The sequence below is a fragment of the Enhydra lutris genome, unplaced genomic scaffold (assembly GCF_002288905.1).
Source record: "Enhydra lutris kenyoni isolate GAN:26980312 unplaced genomic scaffold, ASM228890v2 scaffoldscaffold94, whole genome shotgun sequence".
Classification (NCBI taxonomy): Eukaryota; Metazoa; Chordata; class Mammalia; order Carnivora; family Mustelidae; genus Enhydra; species Enhydra lutris.
The window spans coordinates 1,880,704-1,899,292 of NW_019154178.1; the positions used below are offsets into that span (position 1 = coordinate 1,880,704).

The following is an 18,589-nucleotide window of genomic DNA, read 5'->3' on the forward strand; positions in this document are numbered from 1 at the left end:
GTCTCTGCTGTCCCAGCCCCCCAACACTGCCTCTCTGGCTGAAACCAGGACAGAGACCCACCACTGGCTGTCCAGCCCCTGCCCTGCTCCCCCTTCCAGGCCCCTCTGGGAACCACAGGAATCTGGGACCCGGTGTCCCGGCAACGTGATGAGTACAGGCACAGCTCTGGTATCTGTTTTAAATTATCCATTAAAATAAGTACAGTCTTGCAGTTGGCAGGGTGGGATAGAAGGAGCAGAAAGGACTGAAGGGGGGAGGGACCTCCACAGCCTCTTTTTCCAGTCACTTGGGTCTGAAGAAGGGGGCAAGGGATGGGTGCAAATGCCTGGGTCCTACTCCTGGCTTTCTGCGGGGCCTGCAGCTTGGTGCTGGGGTCAAGGACCCAATGCTTGGCTTTGAAGGGCGAAGATGGGGCAGAAGATAGAAAAAGGGGGACCCCAAACTTCTGGCCGCTGCCCCCAAAATTCAGGGTTAAAGGAACTCAGGATCCAGAACTTCCCTGCAGCCCAGCTCCCCAGGGAGCTTGGCATTCCCTCCCCACCCCACCCTGGCACACTGAGATACTGCTTTGAATGGGCTGCCCACATGTGGAGGGGGGTAGGGGTGACTCACTATTACTATGGGGAGGAGAGAGGGAGCCAGCGGTAGAAGAAGAGTGAGTCACCCCTATGGGCACCAGGCTCAGCCCTCCCCCACCTTTCCTGGATCGGCCTGCCTGACGCCCTCCCGCGCCTTCCACCCGCTTTCTCTTTTCCTCCTGCCCTTTGCCCACCCACTCCCAGCCTTTGGCTGGGCCTTCTACCCGGGAAGGCCCGAGCCGGTGGGGGCAAGCTTGCGGCTGGGAGGGAGCCCTGGGAGCAGGCGGACCCAAGACGCGGGAAGCGCGGGGCCGAGCCGGTGCGCGGGCCGGGGTGGAGCCCACGCCGCCGCGCCCCGCGGTCCTCGCCCCTCCGCGCCGCCCCCTCGGCTCCTGCTGCGGCTGTGCGGCGGCCCCTTTAAGAGCGGCGGCCCCTCCTCCCACTCCCTAGACCTATTAGAGCCCGTGCCCGGCGTCGGTGACTCAGAGTGTCCGCGGGAGCGCCGCAGCCACAGCCGCGCGCCCAGGTCCCGAGGTCCGACAGCGCCCGGCCCAGACCCCACGCCTGCCAGGAGCCCGCCGAGAGCCCGCCGGCCCGCGCGCTCCGACCGCGAGCGGTCTCTGCCCTTCGGCCCGAGCCCCGCGCCCTTCCCGGGACCTCTGCCCTGTGGGCAGCGCTGCCACCCTGCCGGCCATGGAGACCCCGTCCCAGCGGCGCGCCACCCGCAGCGGGGCGCAGGCCAGCTCCACCCCGCTGTCGCCCACCCGCATCACCCGGCTGCAGGAGAAGGAGGACCTGCAGGAGCTCAACGACCGCCTGGCGGTCTACATCGACCGGGTGCGCTCGCTGGAGACGGAGAACGCCGGCCTGCGCCTTCGCATCACCGAGTCCGAGGAGGTGGTCAGCCGCGAGGTGTCCGGTATCAAGGCCGCCTACGAGGCCGAGCTCGGGGATGCCCGCAAGACCCTCGACTCGGTGGCCAAGGAGCGCGCGCGCCTGCAGCTGGAGCTGAGCAAAGTGCGCGAGGAGTTCAAGGAGCTCAAAGCGCGGTGAGTGAGCGCAGGTGGCGGCGCGCGGGCGGGAGCGGAGAGGGTGGGCGGGCCGTTGCCCCGGTCGGACTCCAGCCGGCGGCCGGCGGATAAACTTGGCCTTATAGTCCCCTCCCTCCCCGGAACTGCCCCGGCGGGTGACTGGCAGTGCCAAGGGAAATTGTCAAGACGGGACAGAGAAGGGAGGGGTCTCTGGCAGAGGGCGAGGTGTCTAGGGAATGGTGGGGACATCGGGCCAAGTGGGGGCTGACGGCAGGCCCACAACTCTGTCTGGGCGGGGGTTGCAGGCCAATGGGAGCCAGGGGCGCTGCCTGTTCTAAGAAATCTGGGCTCTCAGGACACACTGGAGTGGGTGAAAGGGTCCTGTTAGAACTTTCTTGGCTGGCTTGGCACTGTGCCAGCTGTGCCCAGCTTGTGTCGACACCTGGTGCCCATCAAGACGGAGCACCCCTGCTGGCAGCCACCCAGTGGGGCTGGAGAGAGGTTAGCCCGGCAGGAACATGGAGGTGACCCCCATGGCACAACTCTTTCCGGGGTTGGAGGAGTTGGGAAGCTTTCCGCCCTCTCCGCTCTCCCGTCTGGGACTTTCTCTGGCTCTGACAGGCCCTCCCGGCGGGCCCCGGGAGCACCGCTCCCCCGCAGCTCCCACAGCCCTTGGCCTGCTTGGCCCAGGAATGCTGGAGAGGGAGGGAGACCGAGGGCAGAGGCTCCGGCTCGCTCCCGGCTCAGGAAGTTGTGTTGTGTGTGCCCAGGTCTGGTGCTCCAGCCTTGGCCTTCTGCCTGGTGTCTGATGCTGGGGGGGCCCTGCTCCTCCCTGCCTCTCCCTGCTTGGGGTGAGCCACTCTCATTTCCCAGCCCCACCGAGCAGTCTTTGCTGTGCCGGGTCCACTCAGCTACTAACTGTTTTGATCTTTGCCTTATGAAGCTGCTGGAATAAGGGGACATTTTTGAAATCCAGCCGTTGGCCGCTTCAAGCCCCTCCTACCTACCCATCCCTGCCGCACCCTACCCCACCCTACTTGACTCCACCCTCTTTTCTCAAAAGGCCTTTGGAGCCTGGAAGTTTAGGCCTCCTTTCCCTAGGCCCCAAGTATTTACTTTCCTCCTCTCCATTCCCCTTTTCTCCAAGCCAAGGAACACTGAAGGTGCTTGAGATCCTTGGGGTGGGCGGTGGGCCGCCACAGCTTGACTTACTTTCTTTCCCTGCCTTTCAGTCGTCTTCAAACTCTGGCTCTCCTCCGAGCCTCTCTGGATCCGGAGATCCAGATCTCGCCCTTCTCTTGGCCCTTCCTCTGCCAGGCCCCTGGCCCCATGGGCGTGGCGGGTCTATCCCCTCCTGAAGACTGGGTGGGAACTGCCCGAAGACAGGGCCACTCACCGGGGGCATTGTTGACAGAGGCCACTCCTGTCTTTTTGCAGTAGTGACAGGAACAACTGAGCGAGCCGGACAGATGGGGGGGGGGCAAGCTGGGGGGGGAGTTGCCCAGAACATCAGTGTGTTAGTCTGCCGCTGCCCCTTCCCGCGAAGGGCATTCTCAGCGGGTGTTTTGTGGGGTGACACTGATCGGGAGACAGGATGAGTAGTCAGCCATCCCTCGCTAACCCAGCCACGCCAGGCTGTCTCCCCAGCCTCGCGGTGCAGCTGTCCAGGTCTGGGACGCCAGGCGGGTGTGCACGCACGTGGGGCAGGGCGGGGGTGGTGTGTGCCCGGGTTATATTTAGCCCTCTGCCTCTCTTCTCCCCCTCTGATCCTGGCTGGGGAGTCTGGGCTTCCGGAAGCGAGGGGTGGGTTGACACACCTGGATCTCAGGCTGCTGGGAGGCAGGTGGAGACGAAGCCTCGACTCGGGGTGTCTGACCCCGTCTCTGTCCCCAGTGGAGAAGACTGGATTCGTTGCTTGTCTTTGTGTCTGCTGTGTCCAGGGCGAAGTGGGAGAAGAGTAGAATGAAGAATTGGGGAGAGAAAGAAAGGCATTGCCGTGCCTCCTCCCACGAAAGCCTAGCGAGAAGGTGTTGTCTGGTTTAATGTTTAATGAGACCGCAGAGGTCAGGGCCAGGCGTCTGGTCGGGGCGCGGAGCTCTCTGTAAGATCCCGCGGCAATCCCTGGCCCAGCCTGGTACCTTGACCACACCCAGGCTTTGGGGCGCCCACTGGTTGGGCTGGGTAGTAGGCTCCAAGCAGAAGCAAGCACCCCGTGCCCCCACCCCGACGCCCCCCCCATTCTGTCTATTCTGGAGTCTAACGTGTTCGGACAACTAAGCATGGGAGTATGGGGAGCTGAAAACACCAGGGAAAGCCCTCCTGGGGTCCAGGCTGAGAGCTGGGCCCCAACCCAGCAGGACAGCTGGGTGGCTGACTCAGATGCTGTCCCCCTCCCTTCCACCCTGGTGGCTTTAGAAGAGACAGCGGGACACAGGGTGGAGACAGCAGATGTCTTAAAGGGAGGGGGGCGCGAATGCCTGCCTCTCCCCGCGCTCCCCAAGGCATCCTGGGAGCTTTCCGTGGGACCCCTGCTGGAGGTCTGGGGCCAGGACCCCAGAGGGGGCCGTGGTGCCACAGGTGGGTGCAGAGCGGAGTCCAGGTCCGGGGCTGCAGGCCGCAGCACGGGGCTGAGGTCTGCGCCTTCCCACGTGGAAGTGGAGGAAGGCCGAGTCAGAAGTGGGGAGATCCTGGGCCCACAAAGCAGAAGCTCCTCTTTCCCCAGGACAAGGCTGGGCGTTTGACAACTTCCTGCATTGTCTGCTTCAGTGCGGCCCCAAGAGGCTGGGCAGGGGAGCAGAGGCCCCGGCTGGTCCCAGCGCTCAGTGGGGCAGAGAGGGGCAGAGGCTCGTCTGGTCACACAGCGAGGGGGTGTTGGGTCAGGACTTGAGCCCAGGCCTCCGGAGTTCCAGTTCAGGGCCTGCGCCAGGGAGCCGACTTCTCTGGCTTAGAGGACAGGGCAGGGTCTGGAGGGCGGGGTGTGGTGGGGTTGCCCAGGCTCACTCTGGCCGTCCGCAGGTGGCACTCTGAGATCAGCAGGGCCAGCGACCCCGGCATGCTGTCCTGTCCTGCCAGGGTCTGCTGGTACCCAGCCTTTGCTCTGCCCTGTACCAGGAGAGACCCAAGACCCTGCCAGGCCGGGGACCCTAAGACAGAGCTCTGGAAGGCTGGGGATTCCTGTCTTGGGACTCGGCCCAGGAAGTGCCTACTTGGATGAAGGATGCCGTACCCTCTGGCAGAGACAGGAGGGAACGGGGATGGAGGCCTTTGAAGAAACCTGGGCCCCTGTCCTCACCTGAGGGAGCCCCGGTGTTCTCTCTCGCTGGCCCCCTGCCCCTGTCCCTGAAGTCTACATTCTGCTTTGAGGCAGTGAAGGGGCAGCTGGGCCTCTGCCCCCTCCCCCAGCCCTCCTCTCGAGGCCCCTTACCCTATCTGGCTCAGAGGCCTAGCACTAGGGCAGTGCCCCCCCCAATCCCGCCTCCTGGAGCCCCAGGGTCCTGGAAGAGACTCGGGCCAAGCTCTGATGTTCTCGTCCGGAGAGCGGTTGGAGAGGCTCCTATCCCTTAACAAGGTGGCCACCAGCAAAATGACAGCTGGCACGAGGCAGCAGGAACAGCCCTGGGCCTCAATGCCTTTTACCCTAGGCTTGGTCCTGCTGCCACATTGCTGTGTGACCTTGAGCCAGTCACCTTCCCTCTCTGGATTTCCCCAGCTATGGAATAAAGGGGTGAGAGCAGGAGGTGTCCAGAGATCCCTCAGGTTCCAAAGTAGCACAGGGACCCACAATGTGAGAACACAGTCCTCCAAAACACCAAGCCATAAATGTTATAAGCTATAAATGTTAAAATCAAACATACTTAATGTGAACATAATTAACAGCCAATGGTGTTCTCAATAGAAATGCTTCCCACGAGCTGCAGAAGGCAGAGCACAGACATGCTTCTCTGTTGTCAGAGTTTGTGCGAACAGTTCACGGTGGTGACATTACACTCTCGGTTTAGGCTTTGTTTTTATTGCTGGTAAGAAGGGACACTTCGTGGTCACGCGTGTGCTTCCAGGACGGTGGGAAGGGCCATGTTATACAGGACGGGCTGAGGGCCACGGGCCCGTGCTGGGCTGGCAGGGACTCCCCGGGAGGGGCCACCCGGTTACCCAGCGGACGTACAGCTGACCTTGGGCTGCCCACCCACTTCCCTTCCCGCACCCACTCCGGTTCCCCCAACCTGAGGTCGGGCTGTGAGGAGGACTTGGAGGGGAACAGAGTTTGGGAAGGGGGGGCAGGGTGGGGGTGCTCCCTGTTAGTTTGCGGGAGAGGAAGCCGGGATTAATTCTGGCTGGGATCCCAGGCCCAACATAGGAGCTGAGTCACGGTAGAGGGCAGCATGAGGGTGGACAGGAGACCCTGAACTTGCTCGGTCAGAGAAGGAAGGGCTGGAGGTAGCCTTTTTTTGAGGGGTACCGTGGATGATCTTGCCCAGTGGCAGCAAGAGGGAGGAGGGCGGGACTAGCATGGGGGACAAAGGGAGGGGACAGAACACAGGTGTCCCTTTAGGGCTGGATCAGAGGAGCTAGAGACCCTCCTAACAAGGGGCCTGGTTTCTGGGGGGTGGCAGGGATGGGGATTTCCAGGGCCCCCCTTCTCCTGGGGTTCTAAGCTGGTACCTGGAGCTGGAATGCAGTGGGACCAGAACTCCTAGGTCCTCCCACTTCCTTTCCTGATCTTGGGGTGTGGCTCCCACCCCCTCTTGCTGTCATGGGGTTAATAAGCAGAAGCCACTGGGGGAGGGTTCATGCATCCTAAAGAAGGGACTTCTGAGTCAGCTTCTTGTGGGGGAGCCCCTAAATGCCCCTCCCTTTGGCTGGTGGCCTCCCCCTCCCCCCTGGACATTCCCCAGTTCCTGCTTTTAGTCTAGCCCCAGGCCTCAGCCGTGCATTGCCATGACAAGGCAGGAGGGACTTCTAGAGAGATAGGCCAAGAAGAAGGAAAGGGGAGTTGGCAGGGACCTTGAGAGAGCCATTGGTCAGGAAGCCAGCCGCCTATCGTGCAGGACCCCGGGCCCAGCCTCTGGCCGCGGGCTCCTCCGGCCTCCTACAATGCCACGTCGATACACCCCGCAGCTGTGACTCAGGCCTGGCCCCCTGCCAGGCCCAGCGCCTCTGCCGGAGTTGCGTCTGAACATGTCCACAGGCCTCCCAGCCCTCCTGTCAGCGCCAGTCCCTCCCCCTGCCCCCCGCCTGGAGTCACCACCTGGCTTTGTCTAGGGTGGGGGGGGGACAGTCGGAGCCCCGCGGCTCTGGACAGGGGTCTGAGGGCCTCAAACCAGGCAGAAGCGGTGGGGTCACAACCAGGGGAGGCAGAGCTGTGCCCACACCTGTGTGGGGAGGTCCGGGTGGAGTCCACCCCGAGTGGCCCACCTGTGCTCTCTGGCTGCGAGGTGCTCAGAAGGCTCCGGGGCCTGGCAGGGCTGGGAACACCCGTCCCCCACAGTTCTGCTCCTGAAGGTCTCTCTGCCCGCGAGGACTGGTACCTGGTACCTGGAGGCCCACATATCCCGTCTCCCCACAACCTGCCCTTACCAGAAAGCGGCGGCCGACCCACAGCCCAGCCGCGCAGCCCAGTGGGGGGGACCGTCCAAGCCCGTGGCTTCGCACACTGTTTGGGTGCCATGACTCTCCCGGGGAGGCCGGGGGAGCACGCGTCCCAGGCTTGCTTCCTGGGGGCCTGAGTGCCACCCTCTGCGCGCCCCCCCAGGGCTCCTCGGGGTGCCCCACTGGCATTTTGGGGGCTCTGTCCCCGTCTGCTGTGAGTGTCCTCAGGTGACCCCATGGGCAAGCCTTCCCTGGTCCAGGGCTTGGTTTCCCCAGTTGTGACCACGCAGCGGTTAGCCCAGGAGGAGGCCCGGCCTGCAGGTGTTCCAGGCACAGATGGGAAAAGCCCCGGATGTAAGTGGACAGAGCGTCCGTCAGCTGGGGTAAAAGCAGCAGCAGAGCCCGTGGGGGGGGGGGGGGGGGGGGTAGACCAGAGCGCCAGGGCAGGGCTGAGGCCGTGCAGCCAGCGGGGTGGGCTTGGAGGGACAGAGGGGAGGAAGGACAGATGGCAAGGGGAGACACCCTCACTGGCAGGAAGTGGGCTTGAGCCCTGGTCTGGAGTCCCTGGAGGATAGGGAAGAGCTGCCTGTGGCCCACACACCCGCCCTGCCCTGCCCTGCCCTGCCCTGCCCTGCCCTGCCACAGGGGGCGCCCTTCACGGCGGGGGCTCAGAGACCCTGCCCTCCCCTCCCCTCCCTCCTGTCCCGGGTTGCCCAGCCATGGGGAACTCTGTGTGCCGGTGAGCTGAGGGGCCCAAGGGGACCGGGGAGGGAGCCCCTGCAGGGCTAGGCAGCTCCTCAGGGACCCCGTGGCCATCTTCCCCTCCCCCTCCTTAGTTTGAGGGTGGCTTGAGATCTCTGTGCCCCTTGCGTCTTCAGGCCCCGGCGGGGGGGGGCGGGGGAAGGAAATGAGGGCCTCCCCCTCCCAGCCTAGTGCGTTGTCCCTAGCAACAGGTCCCAAACAGGCCTGGGTGGCCTGGCTTCCATATCTGGCATCGGAGCCAGCTGAGGAGGGTGACTCAGTGGGCGGGCCAGCACCTGGCCTGGGGTCCGCCCCCCCCCCCAGCTTCCCTACCCTGAGGCCTCCGCCCTGCAGACCCCACGCCCCTGCAGACCCCTGGCCTCGGGCCCCAGCTCTCCGCATGCTGCCCTCCCCAGCCCACTGTCTCTCCAGATGAGGGATCTGCCAGCTGTGGGACTAGGCGGAAGCAGGACGCCCGGCCCTGCTGGCCTCACAAGCCCACTGGGACTCAGCCACTCCCGTGCTCGAAGCACCTGGACGCGAGGGCTGGGGCAGGACGTGGGCAAAGTCAGGGTCTCCCCTGTGAGTGCTAGAGGATTCCCCGACCCCTGCCTGGCATTGTCCCCCCAGGACGAGTCGCCTGCAGCCCTGTTCCCGCCCTTCCCAGCGCCTGGGCTGCCCCACCCACCGCTCCCCACCAGCTCCGGTGGCCCTGGCACCTGAGGGGCTGACCACCTGGCCAGGGTCTGCTCGGGGGTCCCTGCTGGGTCTAGGCAGGCGAGGGGCCTGGCTTTGCACCATCTCAGCCTTCTCCTGGAGTGTGCATGTGGCTCCCCGGCCACAGCGCCTGGGGGCTGAGTCATGAGCTGTGGGTGAGAGTGTCCCACACGTGGGGGCTCTCCATCCTGCCTGAGGAAACCGCCCAGGCCCCCCTCCCCTCCCTCTTTGTCAGTGGTTCCCGGCTGTGGTCACCAGGACAGGAAAGAAAGGCTCATCACCTCCTTGCTGCTTCGAGGCCGTCCTAGGGGCTGCTCTGCTGCAGGTCTGCCACTGCCCCATGGACGTGACCCTCCATGCCTCAGTGTCCTCAGTGACACGGGGAGGACGCCGGCTGGTGGGCCGCTGTGCAGACCAAGGGAGCGAGCACGGACCCTTAGAGCAGTGGCCACTGCCTGACGGGTGCCCAGGCCTGCCTGCTGCCGTTGCCTTCCTCTGATGAGCGTTGTTACCCACACCGCCGTCGCGGGGAGCCGTGGGCACCGGGAGCCCCACAGACTGTGCGCTGGCAGAGGGCAGCGCCGGCCCCTCTTCCCTCAGCCTGGGCCCTGCGCCATGGCGGGCAGGCGGGATTCCCGCAGAAGGCCTTGGGAGCCAAGGCAGGGGTCCCCCGCAGCGGGATTGAGTGTGACCGGTCCTGGGCCACCGCCGCCTGCAGGCCCTTCACTTGGGTCCTCTCTGCGCCTAGTGTCCTCATCAGAGAGCAGGGGCCTGCGCTGGCCCCCCGCGAGCCCCTCCCAGTCCTCTCGGCCCAGAGCGGCTGCAGCACCGCCGGCCGCGGGTATAGAGGCCTCTGTGGGGCTCTGGAGCGGGCCCAGGAGCTGCCGTCTGGGGCCACACGGCTTCACTTTACCGGCGGTTTCTTCTTGGTTCCTCCCCCTGCCGCTGGCTCAGCTTCGGAGAAGTTCTGAAGTCATGGAAAGTTGGGGCTGTGTTCCCAGCCAGGGGCTGGGCCGGATGGCAGCCAAAACCTGAGCTGGGTTTTGACTTTATTTTTAGCTTTTCTGGCTGAGTCGGAGGAGGGGAGACATCCTCCAGGCCTGGACGGGCCTCTCTGCGCGGGAGGCGGACGCTGCCCCGTCAAAGGGCTTGTTCTGGGGTGTGGCCGGCCACTGGGCCCAGTGCGCCTGCAGGGGCGCCCTCTCTAGGTCTTTGCGTCCCCCAGCCCCAGCTGGGTGTCACTGTGTCCCCCTCCTGGTAGGGCCCTGCTAGAGACCAGTAACTCCGTTTGGAAAGTCCTGGGCGGTGGCAGGAGTTCGCCCCCATCTGGGCTGCGCCCTGCACAGTTTCCTCAAGGCTCCCTCAGTCTCGCAGGGAAAGGCTGGGTCTCTTGGAGCGAACGGCTTTTGCGGAGGAGAACAATGTTGAAGGGCCACTCTTCTTCCTTCCAGGACAGAAATCCCCCACCCCCACCCCCGCCCACGTTTGGTTTTCCCTTCCCCTCCAGTCCTCTGGCTCGGGCTCAGGACAGGAGTTCCATGAGGGCAGCTGGCCCCACGCCCTGGGATCCTTCCCTCCAGCCCCGGGGCTGCTGCTCTCTCTCACCACATATTGGGAAGTTCTTGGGTTTCGCAGAGGTTTGGACCCCTCTGTGTCTCTGATTCACTATCTAGCAAACATAACTGGGGACCCAGAAGGAGAGGGAGGTGATAGCAAGAGCCCCATTTATCTGGTTACTTGGCTAAAGCTTCGCCCAGCTGGAGGGCTAGGGAGGTTCAAGCCTGGAGACCCAGGGGCCACATCTGGAGCCAGATGCTAAGGGTTGAGGCCCAAGGACCAGGCTTAGCATTCACTCTTGCTCTGATAAGGCCTGGAGGGCGGGCGGCTTGGCCCGGATCAGGGGACCCAGACTGGGTATGAGAAGGGGAAGGGTCACTACCACGCTTTGCTGTCCTCCTGCCTGAGCTTTAACCAGACCGTCCCTGGTGTGTAAAAGGGGCCAGGAGAGGTGACCCATCCCTTTGGGGCCCAAGGTGCAGTAGGGAAGCATGGACCCCAGGGCTGGGAGCCTGGCTGTCTGGGCCCCTGCAGGGAGGGAGGCCTGGCCCGGTGGAGAGTGGGTGGAGTCAGGGAGAAGGTTAAGGCCTTGTGTGGGAAGGGGCAGGAGACAAAGGTGGCCCTGTCTCTTTGGGAAGGAATGGAAGGAGAGAGAGGGAAAGGCATTCATCTCCTGGGATTGCTTTTGCCCTTGGCCCCAGGCACGTTCCTGAGCACTGAGTCATGGGAAGGGTGGAGAAGCAGGAAGGGGGTTTGGGGGACCTTGGGGGAAGTGGGAGTCCAGCCCCAGGGGCAGGCCTATGCCAAGAGCAAGGATGCCCTCTCCTGGCACTTCCTGGGACAGGCGGGCCGGCTGGGCAGGCCTCTGGGAGGTGACTTCTGGCTCCCCGCTGAAGCCAGGTTCTCCCTGGGGCATGGACTCCTCCTCCTAAGCCCACTCTTCCCTGGCTTCCTTAGCAACACCAAGAAGGAGGGCGACCTGATGGCCGCCCAGGCTCGGCTCAAGGACCTGGAGGCTCTGCTTAACTCCAAGGAGGCCGCCCTGAGCACCGCACTCAGCGAGAAGCGCACGCTGGAGGGAGAGCTCCATGACCTGCGGGGCCAGGTGGCCAAGGTGAGGCCAGCCTCCGGGGCTGCTGTGACCCTGCCTCCTCCATGGCCAAGAGCAGGCCACTCTACTCCCCCTGCCGGCCCCCGGCCCCCCTTCCCCGCCGTATCACAGCCGCCTCTGCTCGCGGGTGTCCTGCAGTGGGGATGCCAGACAGCCCCTTGCCGGGTGCCCAGCCAGCTCAAGGGCTAGAGCGTGCGAGTTTAGATCTCGGGGTCGCAAGGTGGAGCCCGACATCATCCGTAGAACTTCTGTTCATAAATGAAAGAGCCCACAGCTGCATCCACCTAACTTTGTAAGGAATTGTGCCTGGCCCCCATCCCTCCTGGTTTCGCTGTGCTGTCAGAGAGCCATGGTCCCTCTGGACATCAGAGCCTGGGCTGGTAGTGGGGGGTTCATCACAGACAGGATGCAGGCACGGGTATGGTTGTACTGACTTTCAAAACCCCCCACCATCCGTGGTGTCCTCCCATCTCCTATCCCAGGCTAGGGACGGAATCCAAGAAGCTGGCTGGTTCAGCCTCCTCCGTTCAGAGCACAGGCACAACCAGCGCCAGTTGCCCAGTTCCCATCGTGGGCCCTGTCTCCTCCCAGGCCCTGCCACTGCAGTGTGCTGAACAGATGGGAGAGTCCAGCAGGCTGACTGCAAAGCCCGGGCTGGGCCATTGCCCTCAGGGCCTCCCACCTCCAGCCCCTCCCTGCACCACTCAGGGTGCCTTCACACCCCCAGGCCTTTGCACATGCTCTCTTCCCCACCGTGGGGTCATGGCAGTGCCCCCCACGCCCCAGGCACACTTTGGTTTCTTGCCCTATGCTCCTCTGTACTTTGGACACCCCCCCCTTTAGAGCACTTCCTGAGCTGTGCCCGAGAGGGATGCAAGTACCTGTCCAGAGCGGTTTCTGTGGGTGACGGGACACTGTGACCTTGGTGACAGCTGAGGCTCTCCGTCCCCCGGACCTGTCTTTGCACATGTGAAGGGGTGTGCCGGACAGACACTCAGCTTCCTTGCGGCTCTGATGTTCCACGGCCCCTCTCCCTGACCTCTGCCCCGGCCCCTCTCCCTGACCTCTGCCCCTTTCTCCCAGCTCGAGGCGGCGCTGGGCGAGGCCAAGAAGCAGCTGCAGGATGAGATGCTGCGGCGTGTGGACGCTGAAAACAGGCTGCAGACCCTGAAGGAGGAGCTGGACTTCCAGAAGAACATCTACAGCGAGGTGGGGCGGGCTCCATGGGGCGCCGCCGCGGCGCTGGGGCTGTGCTGGGCGCTGGGGCTGCACTGGGTGCCGGGCACCGGCCTTGCCTGCCTGCCTTATGCTCGTGGGGGGGGTGTCCAGCACCCAGACCCCAGGTGAAAGGAGGGTGACCGTGCCTCCGCTCAGGCATAGGATCGGGCAGGGGGCTTGGCCACCCGGGCCTCAGCCTCCACGGACCGGTTCCGATCTCGGGTCGCCCCCAGGAGCTGCGTGAGACCAAGCGCCGTCACGAGACGCGGCTGGTGGAGATCGACAACGGGAAGCAGCGGGAGTTCGAGAGCCGGCTGGCGGACGCACTGCAGGAGCTGCGGGCCCAGCACGAGGACCAGGTGGAGCAGTACAAGAAGGAGCTGGAGAAGACCTACTCCGCCAAGGTGCTGCCCCTGGCCGGCCCCACCCCACCCCCGGCCGGCTCCCTCGGCCTCGGCCCGGCCGGGACGGCGCCCTGACCCTGTGTTTTCCCTGAAGCTGGACAACGCCAGGCAGTCGGCCGAGAGGAACAGCAACCTGGTGGGCGCGGCACACGAGGAGCTGCAGCAGTCCCGCATCCGCATCGACAGCCTGTCGGCCCAGCTGAGCCAGCTGCAGAAGCAGGTGCCCCCGCCGCCCTCCCGGGGACGGAGCATCCTGGGGGGCGGTGGGGGGGACACAGGGTGCCCTGGGGCCCCAGCCTGACTGGGGAGCCTGGGATTCAGCGTCCGTGACTGGTCTGGTCTGTGTGACCTGCGCTCCACAGAGCCTTGGTTTTCCCTTTTTTTTTTTTTTTAAGATTTTATTTATTTGTTTGAGAGAGAGAGAGAGAGAGAGCATGAGAAGGGGGAGGGGGAGAGGGAGAAGCGGACTCCCCGCCGAGCAGGGAGCCTGATGCGGGACTCCATCCCGGGACTCCTGGATCATGACCCGAGCTGAAGGCGGCCGCTCAACCAACTGAGCCACCCAGGCGCCCCTTGGTTTTCCCTTTTGAAAATGGAGGCGCCTCTTACCCTCTGTGAGGCTCAGTGCTGCAGCTAGCTGTGCGCTTATGGCCGGAGGAAGCAGTTCGCAGCCCCAGAACGAGAGATTTCAGTTCAATACAGGGAAGGTTTTGGGGCAGCCAGCCAGGCCACGTGAGCGCCCCCAGCAGGCCCTGGTGGGGGGCCGGAAAGCCGGGGTAGGGTGGGGGTGGGGTTGGGCACAGCTTGTCCTCCCTCCCAGATCCTGGGAGCCCCCCTGACCCCGGCTTGCTCGCCCAGCTGGCGGCCAAGGAGGCGAAGCTGCGGGACCTGGAGGATGCGCTGGCCCGTGAGCGCGACACCAGCCGGCGGCTGCTGGCCGAGAAGGAGCGGGAGATGGCGGAGATGCGGGCCAGGATGCAGCAGCAGCTGGACGAGTACCAGGAGCTGCTGGACATCAAGCTGGCCCTGGACATGGAGATCCACGCCTACCGCAAGCTCCTAGAGGGCGAGGAGGAGAGGTGGGTCAGGAGGAGCCCAGGGCGGGCCATGGGGGGGGTGCGGCCCACTGCTGGCGCTGACAAGGCCCCTCTGTGTCCCCTTGCCAGGCTGCGTCTGTCCCCCAGCCCCACCTCACAGCGCAGCCGAGGCCGCGCCTCCTCCCACTCCTCCCAGACGCAGGGGACCGGCAGCGTCACCAAGAAGCGCAAGCTGGAGTCGTCCGAGAGCCGCAGCAGCAGCTTCTCCCAGCACGCCCGCACCAGCGGCCGCGTGGCCGTGGAGGAGGTGGACGAGGACGGCAAGTTCGTGCGGCTGCGCAACAAGTCCAGCGAGGTCGGCCTGCAGGCGGGGCTTGGGGAGGGAGGAGCTGCAGCAGGAAGGGATGACCCTGAGACCGCGGGCTGCCCCTCCCAGAGGCAGACCAGGGCCCGGTGTCCCTCCACTGGCTGGAGGTGGGTGCGCAGCTCAACCCCAGCATGCCCGGTACCTCGCTCTTCTCCCTGGTGGCGCCCAGCCCAGGCGCAGGAGCAAGGTGGGCCGGGCAGGCCGAGCGCGCCTCCCCCACCTTCCCCTTCCCTTCCTTCCCGGCAGGACCAGTCCATGGGCAATTGGCAGATCAAGCGCCAGAATGGAGATGACCCCTTGCTGACCTACCGCTTCCCACCGAAGTTCACCCTGAAGGCTGGGCAGGTGGTGACGGTGAGTGGCACGGTCCCCTGGGGCGGCCTTGGGTGGGGAGGGGCTGGTCTGAGGCTGGGCTCGCTGGACTGAGCCCCCTTCTCTAACCCTGCCTCCCCAGATCTGGGCTGCAGGCGCCGGGGCCACTCATAGCCCCCCTACCGACCTGGTATGGAAGGCGCAGAACACTTGGGGCTGCGGGAACAGCCTGCGCACGGCCCTCATCAACTCCACTGGGGAAGTGAGTATGTTGCGGGCGGCCTCCGGCTGGACCAGTCTGCCCCAGAGCTGGAGCCAGCAGCACCCAGCCCTGGGGGGCCTAGCTCCCTCCCAGTCAGACCCGGGCCCCAGACTCTGCCCAGCGGGCAGACCCGGGGTGCCTCCTCCAGTGGCCTGAGGCAGGGAAGGTAGACAGCAGGGATGGTAAAGGCAGAAGTGCACTCCTTTGCCGCTCCCCACCCCTCCCCCGAGCCTGCCAGGTCCCTCTGGAGAAGGAAAGTCCCTCTGCTCCAGCCCCACAGAGGGCAGACTGCAGGGGGTCACCCGGAGTGAGGATGCCCGTGCCCCTCCCCGGCTCTGACCCCTGGCCTGGTGCCCTGTCCCTGGCAGGAGGTGGCCATGCGCAAGCTGGTGCGCTCTGTGACTGTGATCGAGGACGATGAGGACGAGGACGGAGAGGACCTCCTCCATCACCACCATGTGAGTGGCAGCCGCCGCTGAGGCCGAGCCCACAACGGGGCCTCCCACCAGGCCTCTCTTTGCCAAAAATCTTCTCATTAAAGAATGTTTTGGAACTTCACACGCTGCCCTGGCTTTTCTTCTCTCCTCCCTGTACCTTGAACAGGGAGCCCAGGTGTCTGGGTGCCCTCGGCTGGGAAGGACGGGAGCGGGAACTTCCGCTGCCGTGAGGCGTTCCCGTGGGAGCAGCGGACAGGGTCTGGATATGTCTCCCAGGAAGGGGACGGGAGGACAGATGCGGGGCGCCTGGCCCTGCCTCTCTCCCCCCACTCCTGTCGCACACTTTTCCTTTCTCTTCCCCCTTCCTGTTGCATGTGCGCCCCCCCCCCTTTCTTGTTCCTGCAAGAACGTTCTCTTCCCAATCCCAGCCCCGTTTACTTTGCATGGCTGCTGCCCTAGGAGCTCGCTCACTCTCTCCCTCGTAAGCTTCGCGTGGCTGGGACAGGGTCCAGCCACAGCTCCAGTTCCCGGTCCTCAAGTCTTCCTGACCCTCTGCTCTCCCACGGCTTCCCCCTCCTCCCAGCAGGGGCCCTCCACCAGGGCCCCCAAGCCCAGAGCCCACCTTCCTGCCTGGTGGCCATGCGCGCCAGAGCGCAGAGCGGGGGGCTGGGCCCGAGCGCACAGTCTGGGGCTCGCCGCGTCCCGCCTGAGCCTTGTCTTCCTCCTCAGGGCTCGCACTGCAGCAGCTCGGGGGACCCGGCTGAGTACAACCTGCGCTCGCGCACCGTGCTGTGCGGGACGTGCGGGCAGCCCGCCGACAAGGCTTCCGCCGGCAGCTCGGGCGCCGCGGTGGGCGGATCCATCTCGTCCGGCTCCTCGGCCTCCAGTGTCACGGTCACCCGCAGCTACCGCAGTGTGGGGGGCAGTGGGGGTGGCAGCTTCGGGGACAGTCTGGTCACCCGCTCCTACCTCCTGGGCAACTCCAGCCGCCGCACCCAGGTGAGTCCCCGCTTCGCCTGCGCACCTGCCAGCAGGGGCCGCAGGTCCTTGAGGGTTAGGCCAAGGGGGCCCTGTGGGGGGGAGGCCTTCTCTTCCGCAGCCCGGGGGAGTGGGAGCCTCCTCCCCCAGCCCAAGGTCCCAGCCGGTGGGCTCCTGCACCCTGCCCCTCCCGTCTGAGCCCCAGACTGGAGGGCGGGGCCGGGGGCGGGAGGGGGGCGGGGGGGGGCAGGGGCACAGGCTGCTGCTTACACCGCTCCCTCTCCCCTCTCTCTCTCTCAGAGCCCCCAGAACTGCAGCATCATGTAATCTGGGACCTGCCAGGCCGGGTGGTGGTGGAGGCCTCCCACTTCCGCCCCACCTCCCGCCCACCCCCGCCCTGCACCTCGTGGGACGGGGCTTGAAGCCAAAGAAAAATACCCCTTTGGTTTTCTTCTTCTATTTTTTTTTTTTTTTTTTTCTAAGAGAAGAGTTTTTTTACAGAGTGGTTTTATACTGAAAGAAAACAAAAAAAAAAAAAAAAAAAAATCATCTATGTCAATCTCCCCTTGCTTTTCCCTGCCTCCCGGAAACTCTTTATCTGCCTTAAAACCAAAGAGGGCTTCTTCCAGAAGCCAAGGGAAAGGGATGCTTTTATGGAGCCCAATTTCTGCTGCTCCACTCTGCCTGCTGGGTGCACCCCGGGGACCCCGTGAACATGGTGCCTGAGAGCAGGTGTGGAGTCTTCTTTGCCGGCCTCTGAGGGAGGAGGGCTGAGCCAGGCCCCTGGCCACCCCCATCCTTCCACTATACCTGGCTGAGGCTCCGCGCCTGCCCCGCCCCTGCCCCACCCCTGCCCCAGCCCCCAGGGGTGACTTTGCTGCCCAGTACCAGCTACACTTGCTTTTGCTGTATTTTATTTAGACAAGAGATGGAAATGAGGTGGGAGAAGGGGGAAGAAAGGTTCTTTGAGCCTGCCTCATCTGGAAGCTGGAAGCGTGGGCTCCAGAGGTCAAGGTCAAGTGGGTGCAGGGGAGTAGGGAGAGGGGGGTACTAGAGAGGGTGGGAGCCAGCTGTGGCCCCATCCCAGAGGAGGACAGTGAGAGGGGGTGGAGGGTGTGCGTCAGAGGTTTTGGCAAACACTAAAGAGCCCCTTGCCTCCCCATTTCCCATCTGCACCCCTTCTCTCCTCCGCCAGTCAATACACTAGTTGTTTCTATCCCCTGCTGTTGTGCTGTCTTTGTCGATGGGCGTCACCGAGTGTCCAGACACACACACACACAACTCACATGGTCTCCCGCATCCTCGAGCTCACTGCTGCCCAGCTGCACCCCTGCTCTGGGAGAGACCGGCGGAGGCCCCAGAGCTCATCATACACACACCTGGGTGGTCTGGTGGCTGGTGCAAGTGGCTTTGGGGTAAGCTGTGCCCTCCCCTTGCAGGGCTGTGCCCCCGTGGAAGTCCCCCAGAGAGGCAGAGCCCACAGGAGGGCCTGGCCTTCCTCCCCGCTTTGTGCTCAGCTGGGGACAGCAGTCGTCAGGGAGACTCCACTCCAGTGGAAGCCACACCCGGGGACAAAGGGGTGTCTCAGGCAGAGCGGGAGCCCCAGGAGGGAGTGAGGGGCCCACGGGGCATGAACTCTGGTAAGCATCCTCTCTCCGGCCCATCAAAGATTCCAAAGCATCCCTGCCCTATTTCAGTGGCCCCTCCTGGTCTGAGAGGGACTGTGGCCTCTGCCGCTGGGAATGGGGTCTCTGAGCTGCCCACGGCCGCACGGCGGGTAGGTGGCCAGGATCCCAGAGCTCCGGCGACAGCCCCCACCTCCACCCCCGCTCCTGTGACTGCACGGTCCCCTCTGAACAAGGAGGAGCCCTGCTCAAGTGTCTGCTCCCTGGGGTAGGGGAGTCCCCCGGCAGGGAGCAGTCTGGGGTGATGGGGACACCTACAGGGAAAAGCAGCGTGGGTGAGGGGACAAGCCCTCGCAAGTCCTGCTGGGAACCCTGCTGCCCCGCGGGCTGCGGCCAGGAGCCCCCGGGAGAGGGATGCTCATGGCCAGGGCTGTGCGCTGGAGGAAGCGGCCCCTGCCTGAGGAGGGAACCCCCTTCCCGCCCTTGGCCCGAGGCGCCGGAGCCCGTCCTTGCACTTCCCGGGCCGGACACCCGAGGGCGCCAAAGCGCCGCCCGGGCCGGGACCTCCGGGGGCCAAGGCGGCTGCGCGGGCCCTGGGGCAGCAGGTGCGTCCGCCGCGCGCCCACC

The 18,589-nt window shown here is 64.7% G+C and overlaps 1 protein-coding gene across 4 annotated transcripts; it reads left to right on the top strand.

The window, feature by feature from the left end:
* Positions 1-1,044: 1,044 nt before the first annotated feature.
* On the top strand, positions 1,045-17,328 carry LOC111138934 (lamin A/C). Of its 4 annotated transcripts, none has more exons than XM_022490939.1 (12): positions 1,045-1,628; positions 11,169-11,325; positions 12,406-12,531; positions 12,774-12,944; positions 13,039-13,164; positions 13,803-14,023; positions 14,111-14,336; positions 14,595-14,702; positions 14,803-14,922; positions 15,291-15,380; positions 16,089-16,358; positions 16,638-17,328. In XM_022490939.1, the coding sequence occupies exons 1-12, from the start codon at positions 1,273-1,275 to the stop codon at positions 16,662-16,664; spliced, it is 1,998 nt and encodes a 665-aa protein (XP_022346647.1). In that variant the 5' UTR covers positions 1,045-1,272; the 3' UTR covers positions 16,665-17,328. The 4 variants fall into 4 exon arrangements, with proteins under 4 accessions (XP_022346647.1, XP_022346649.1, XP_022346646.1 ...); XM_022490941.1 differs by having other exon boundaries at positions 16,089-16,208; positions 16,638-16,790; XM_022490938.1 differs by having other exon boundaries at positions 14,111-14,702; positions 16,638-16,790.
* Positions 17,329-18,589: the final 1,261 nt, after the last annotated feature.

What these genes read in the sequence shown, in the direction of transcription:
- LOC111138934 (XM_022490938.1), top strand. Translation starts at nt 1,273, where the DNA reads ATGGAGACCCCGTCCCAGCGGCGCGCCACCCGCAGCGGGGCGCAGGCC. An exon ending in TGCGGGGCCAGGTGGCCAAG is followed by an intron (nt 11,326 to 12,405) that starts GTGAGGCCAGCC and finishes CCTTTCTCCCAG; the next exon opens with CTCGAGGCGGCGCTGGGCGA. An exon ending in ACTCCAGCCGCCGCACCCAG is followed by an intron (nt 16,359 to 16,637) that starts GTGAGTCCCCGC and finishes TCTCTCTCTCAG; the next exon opens with AGCCCCCAGAACTGCAGCAT.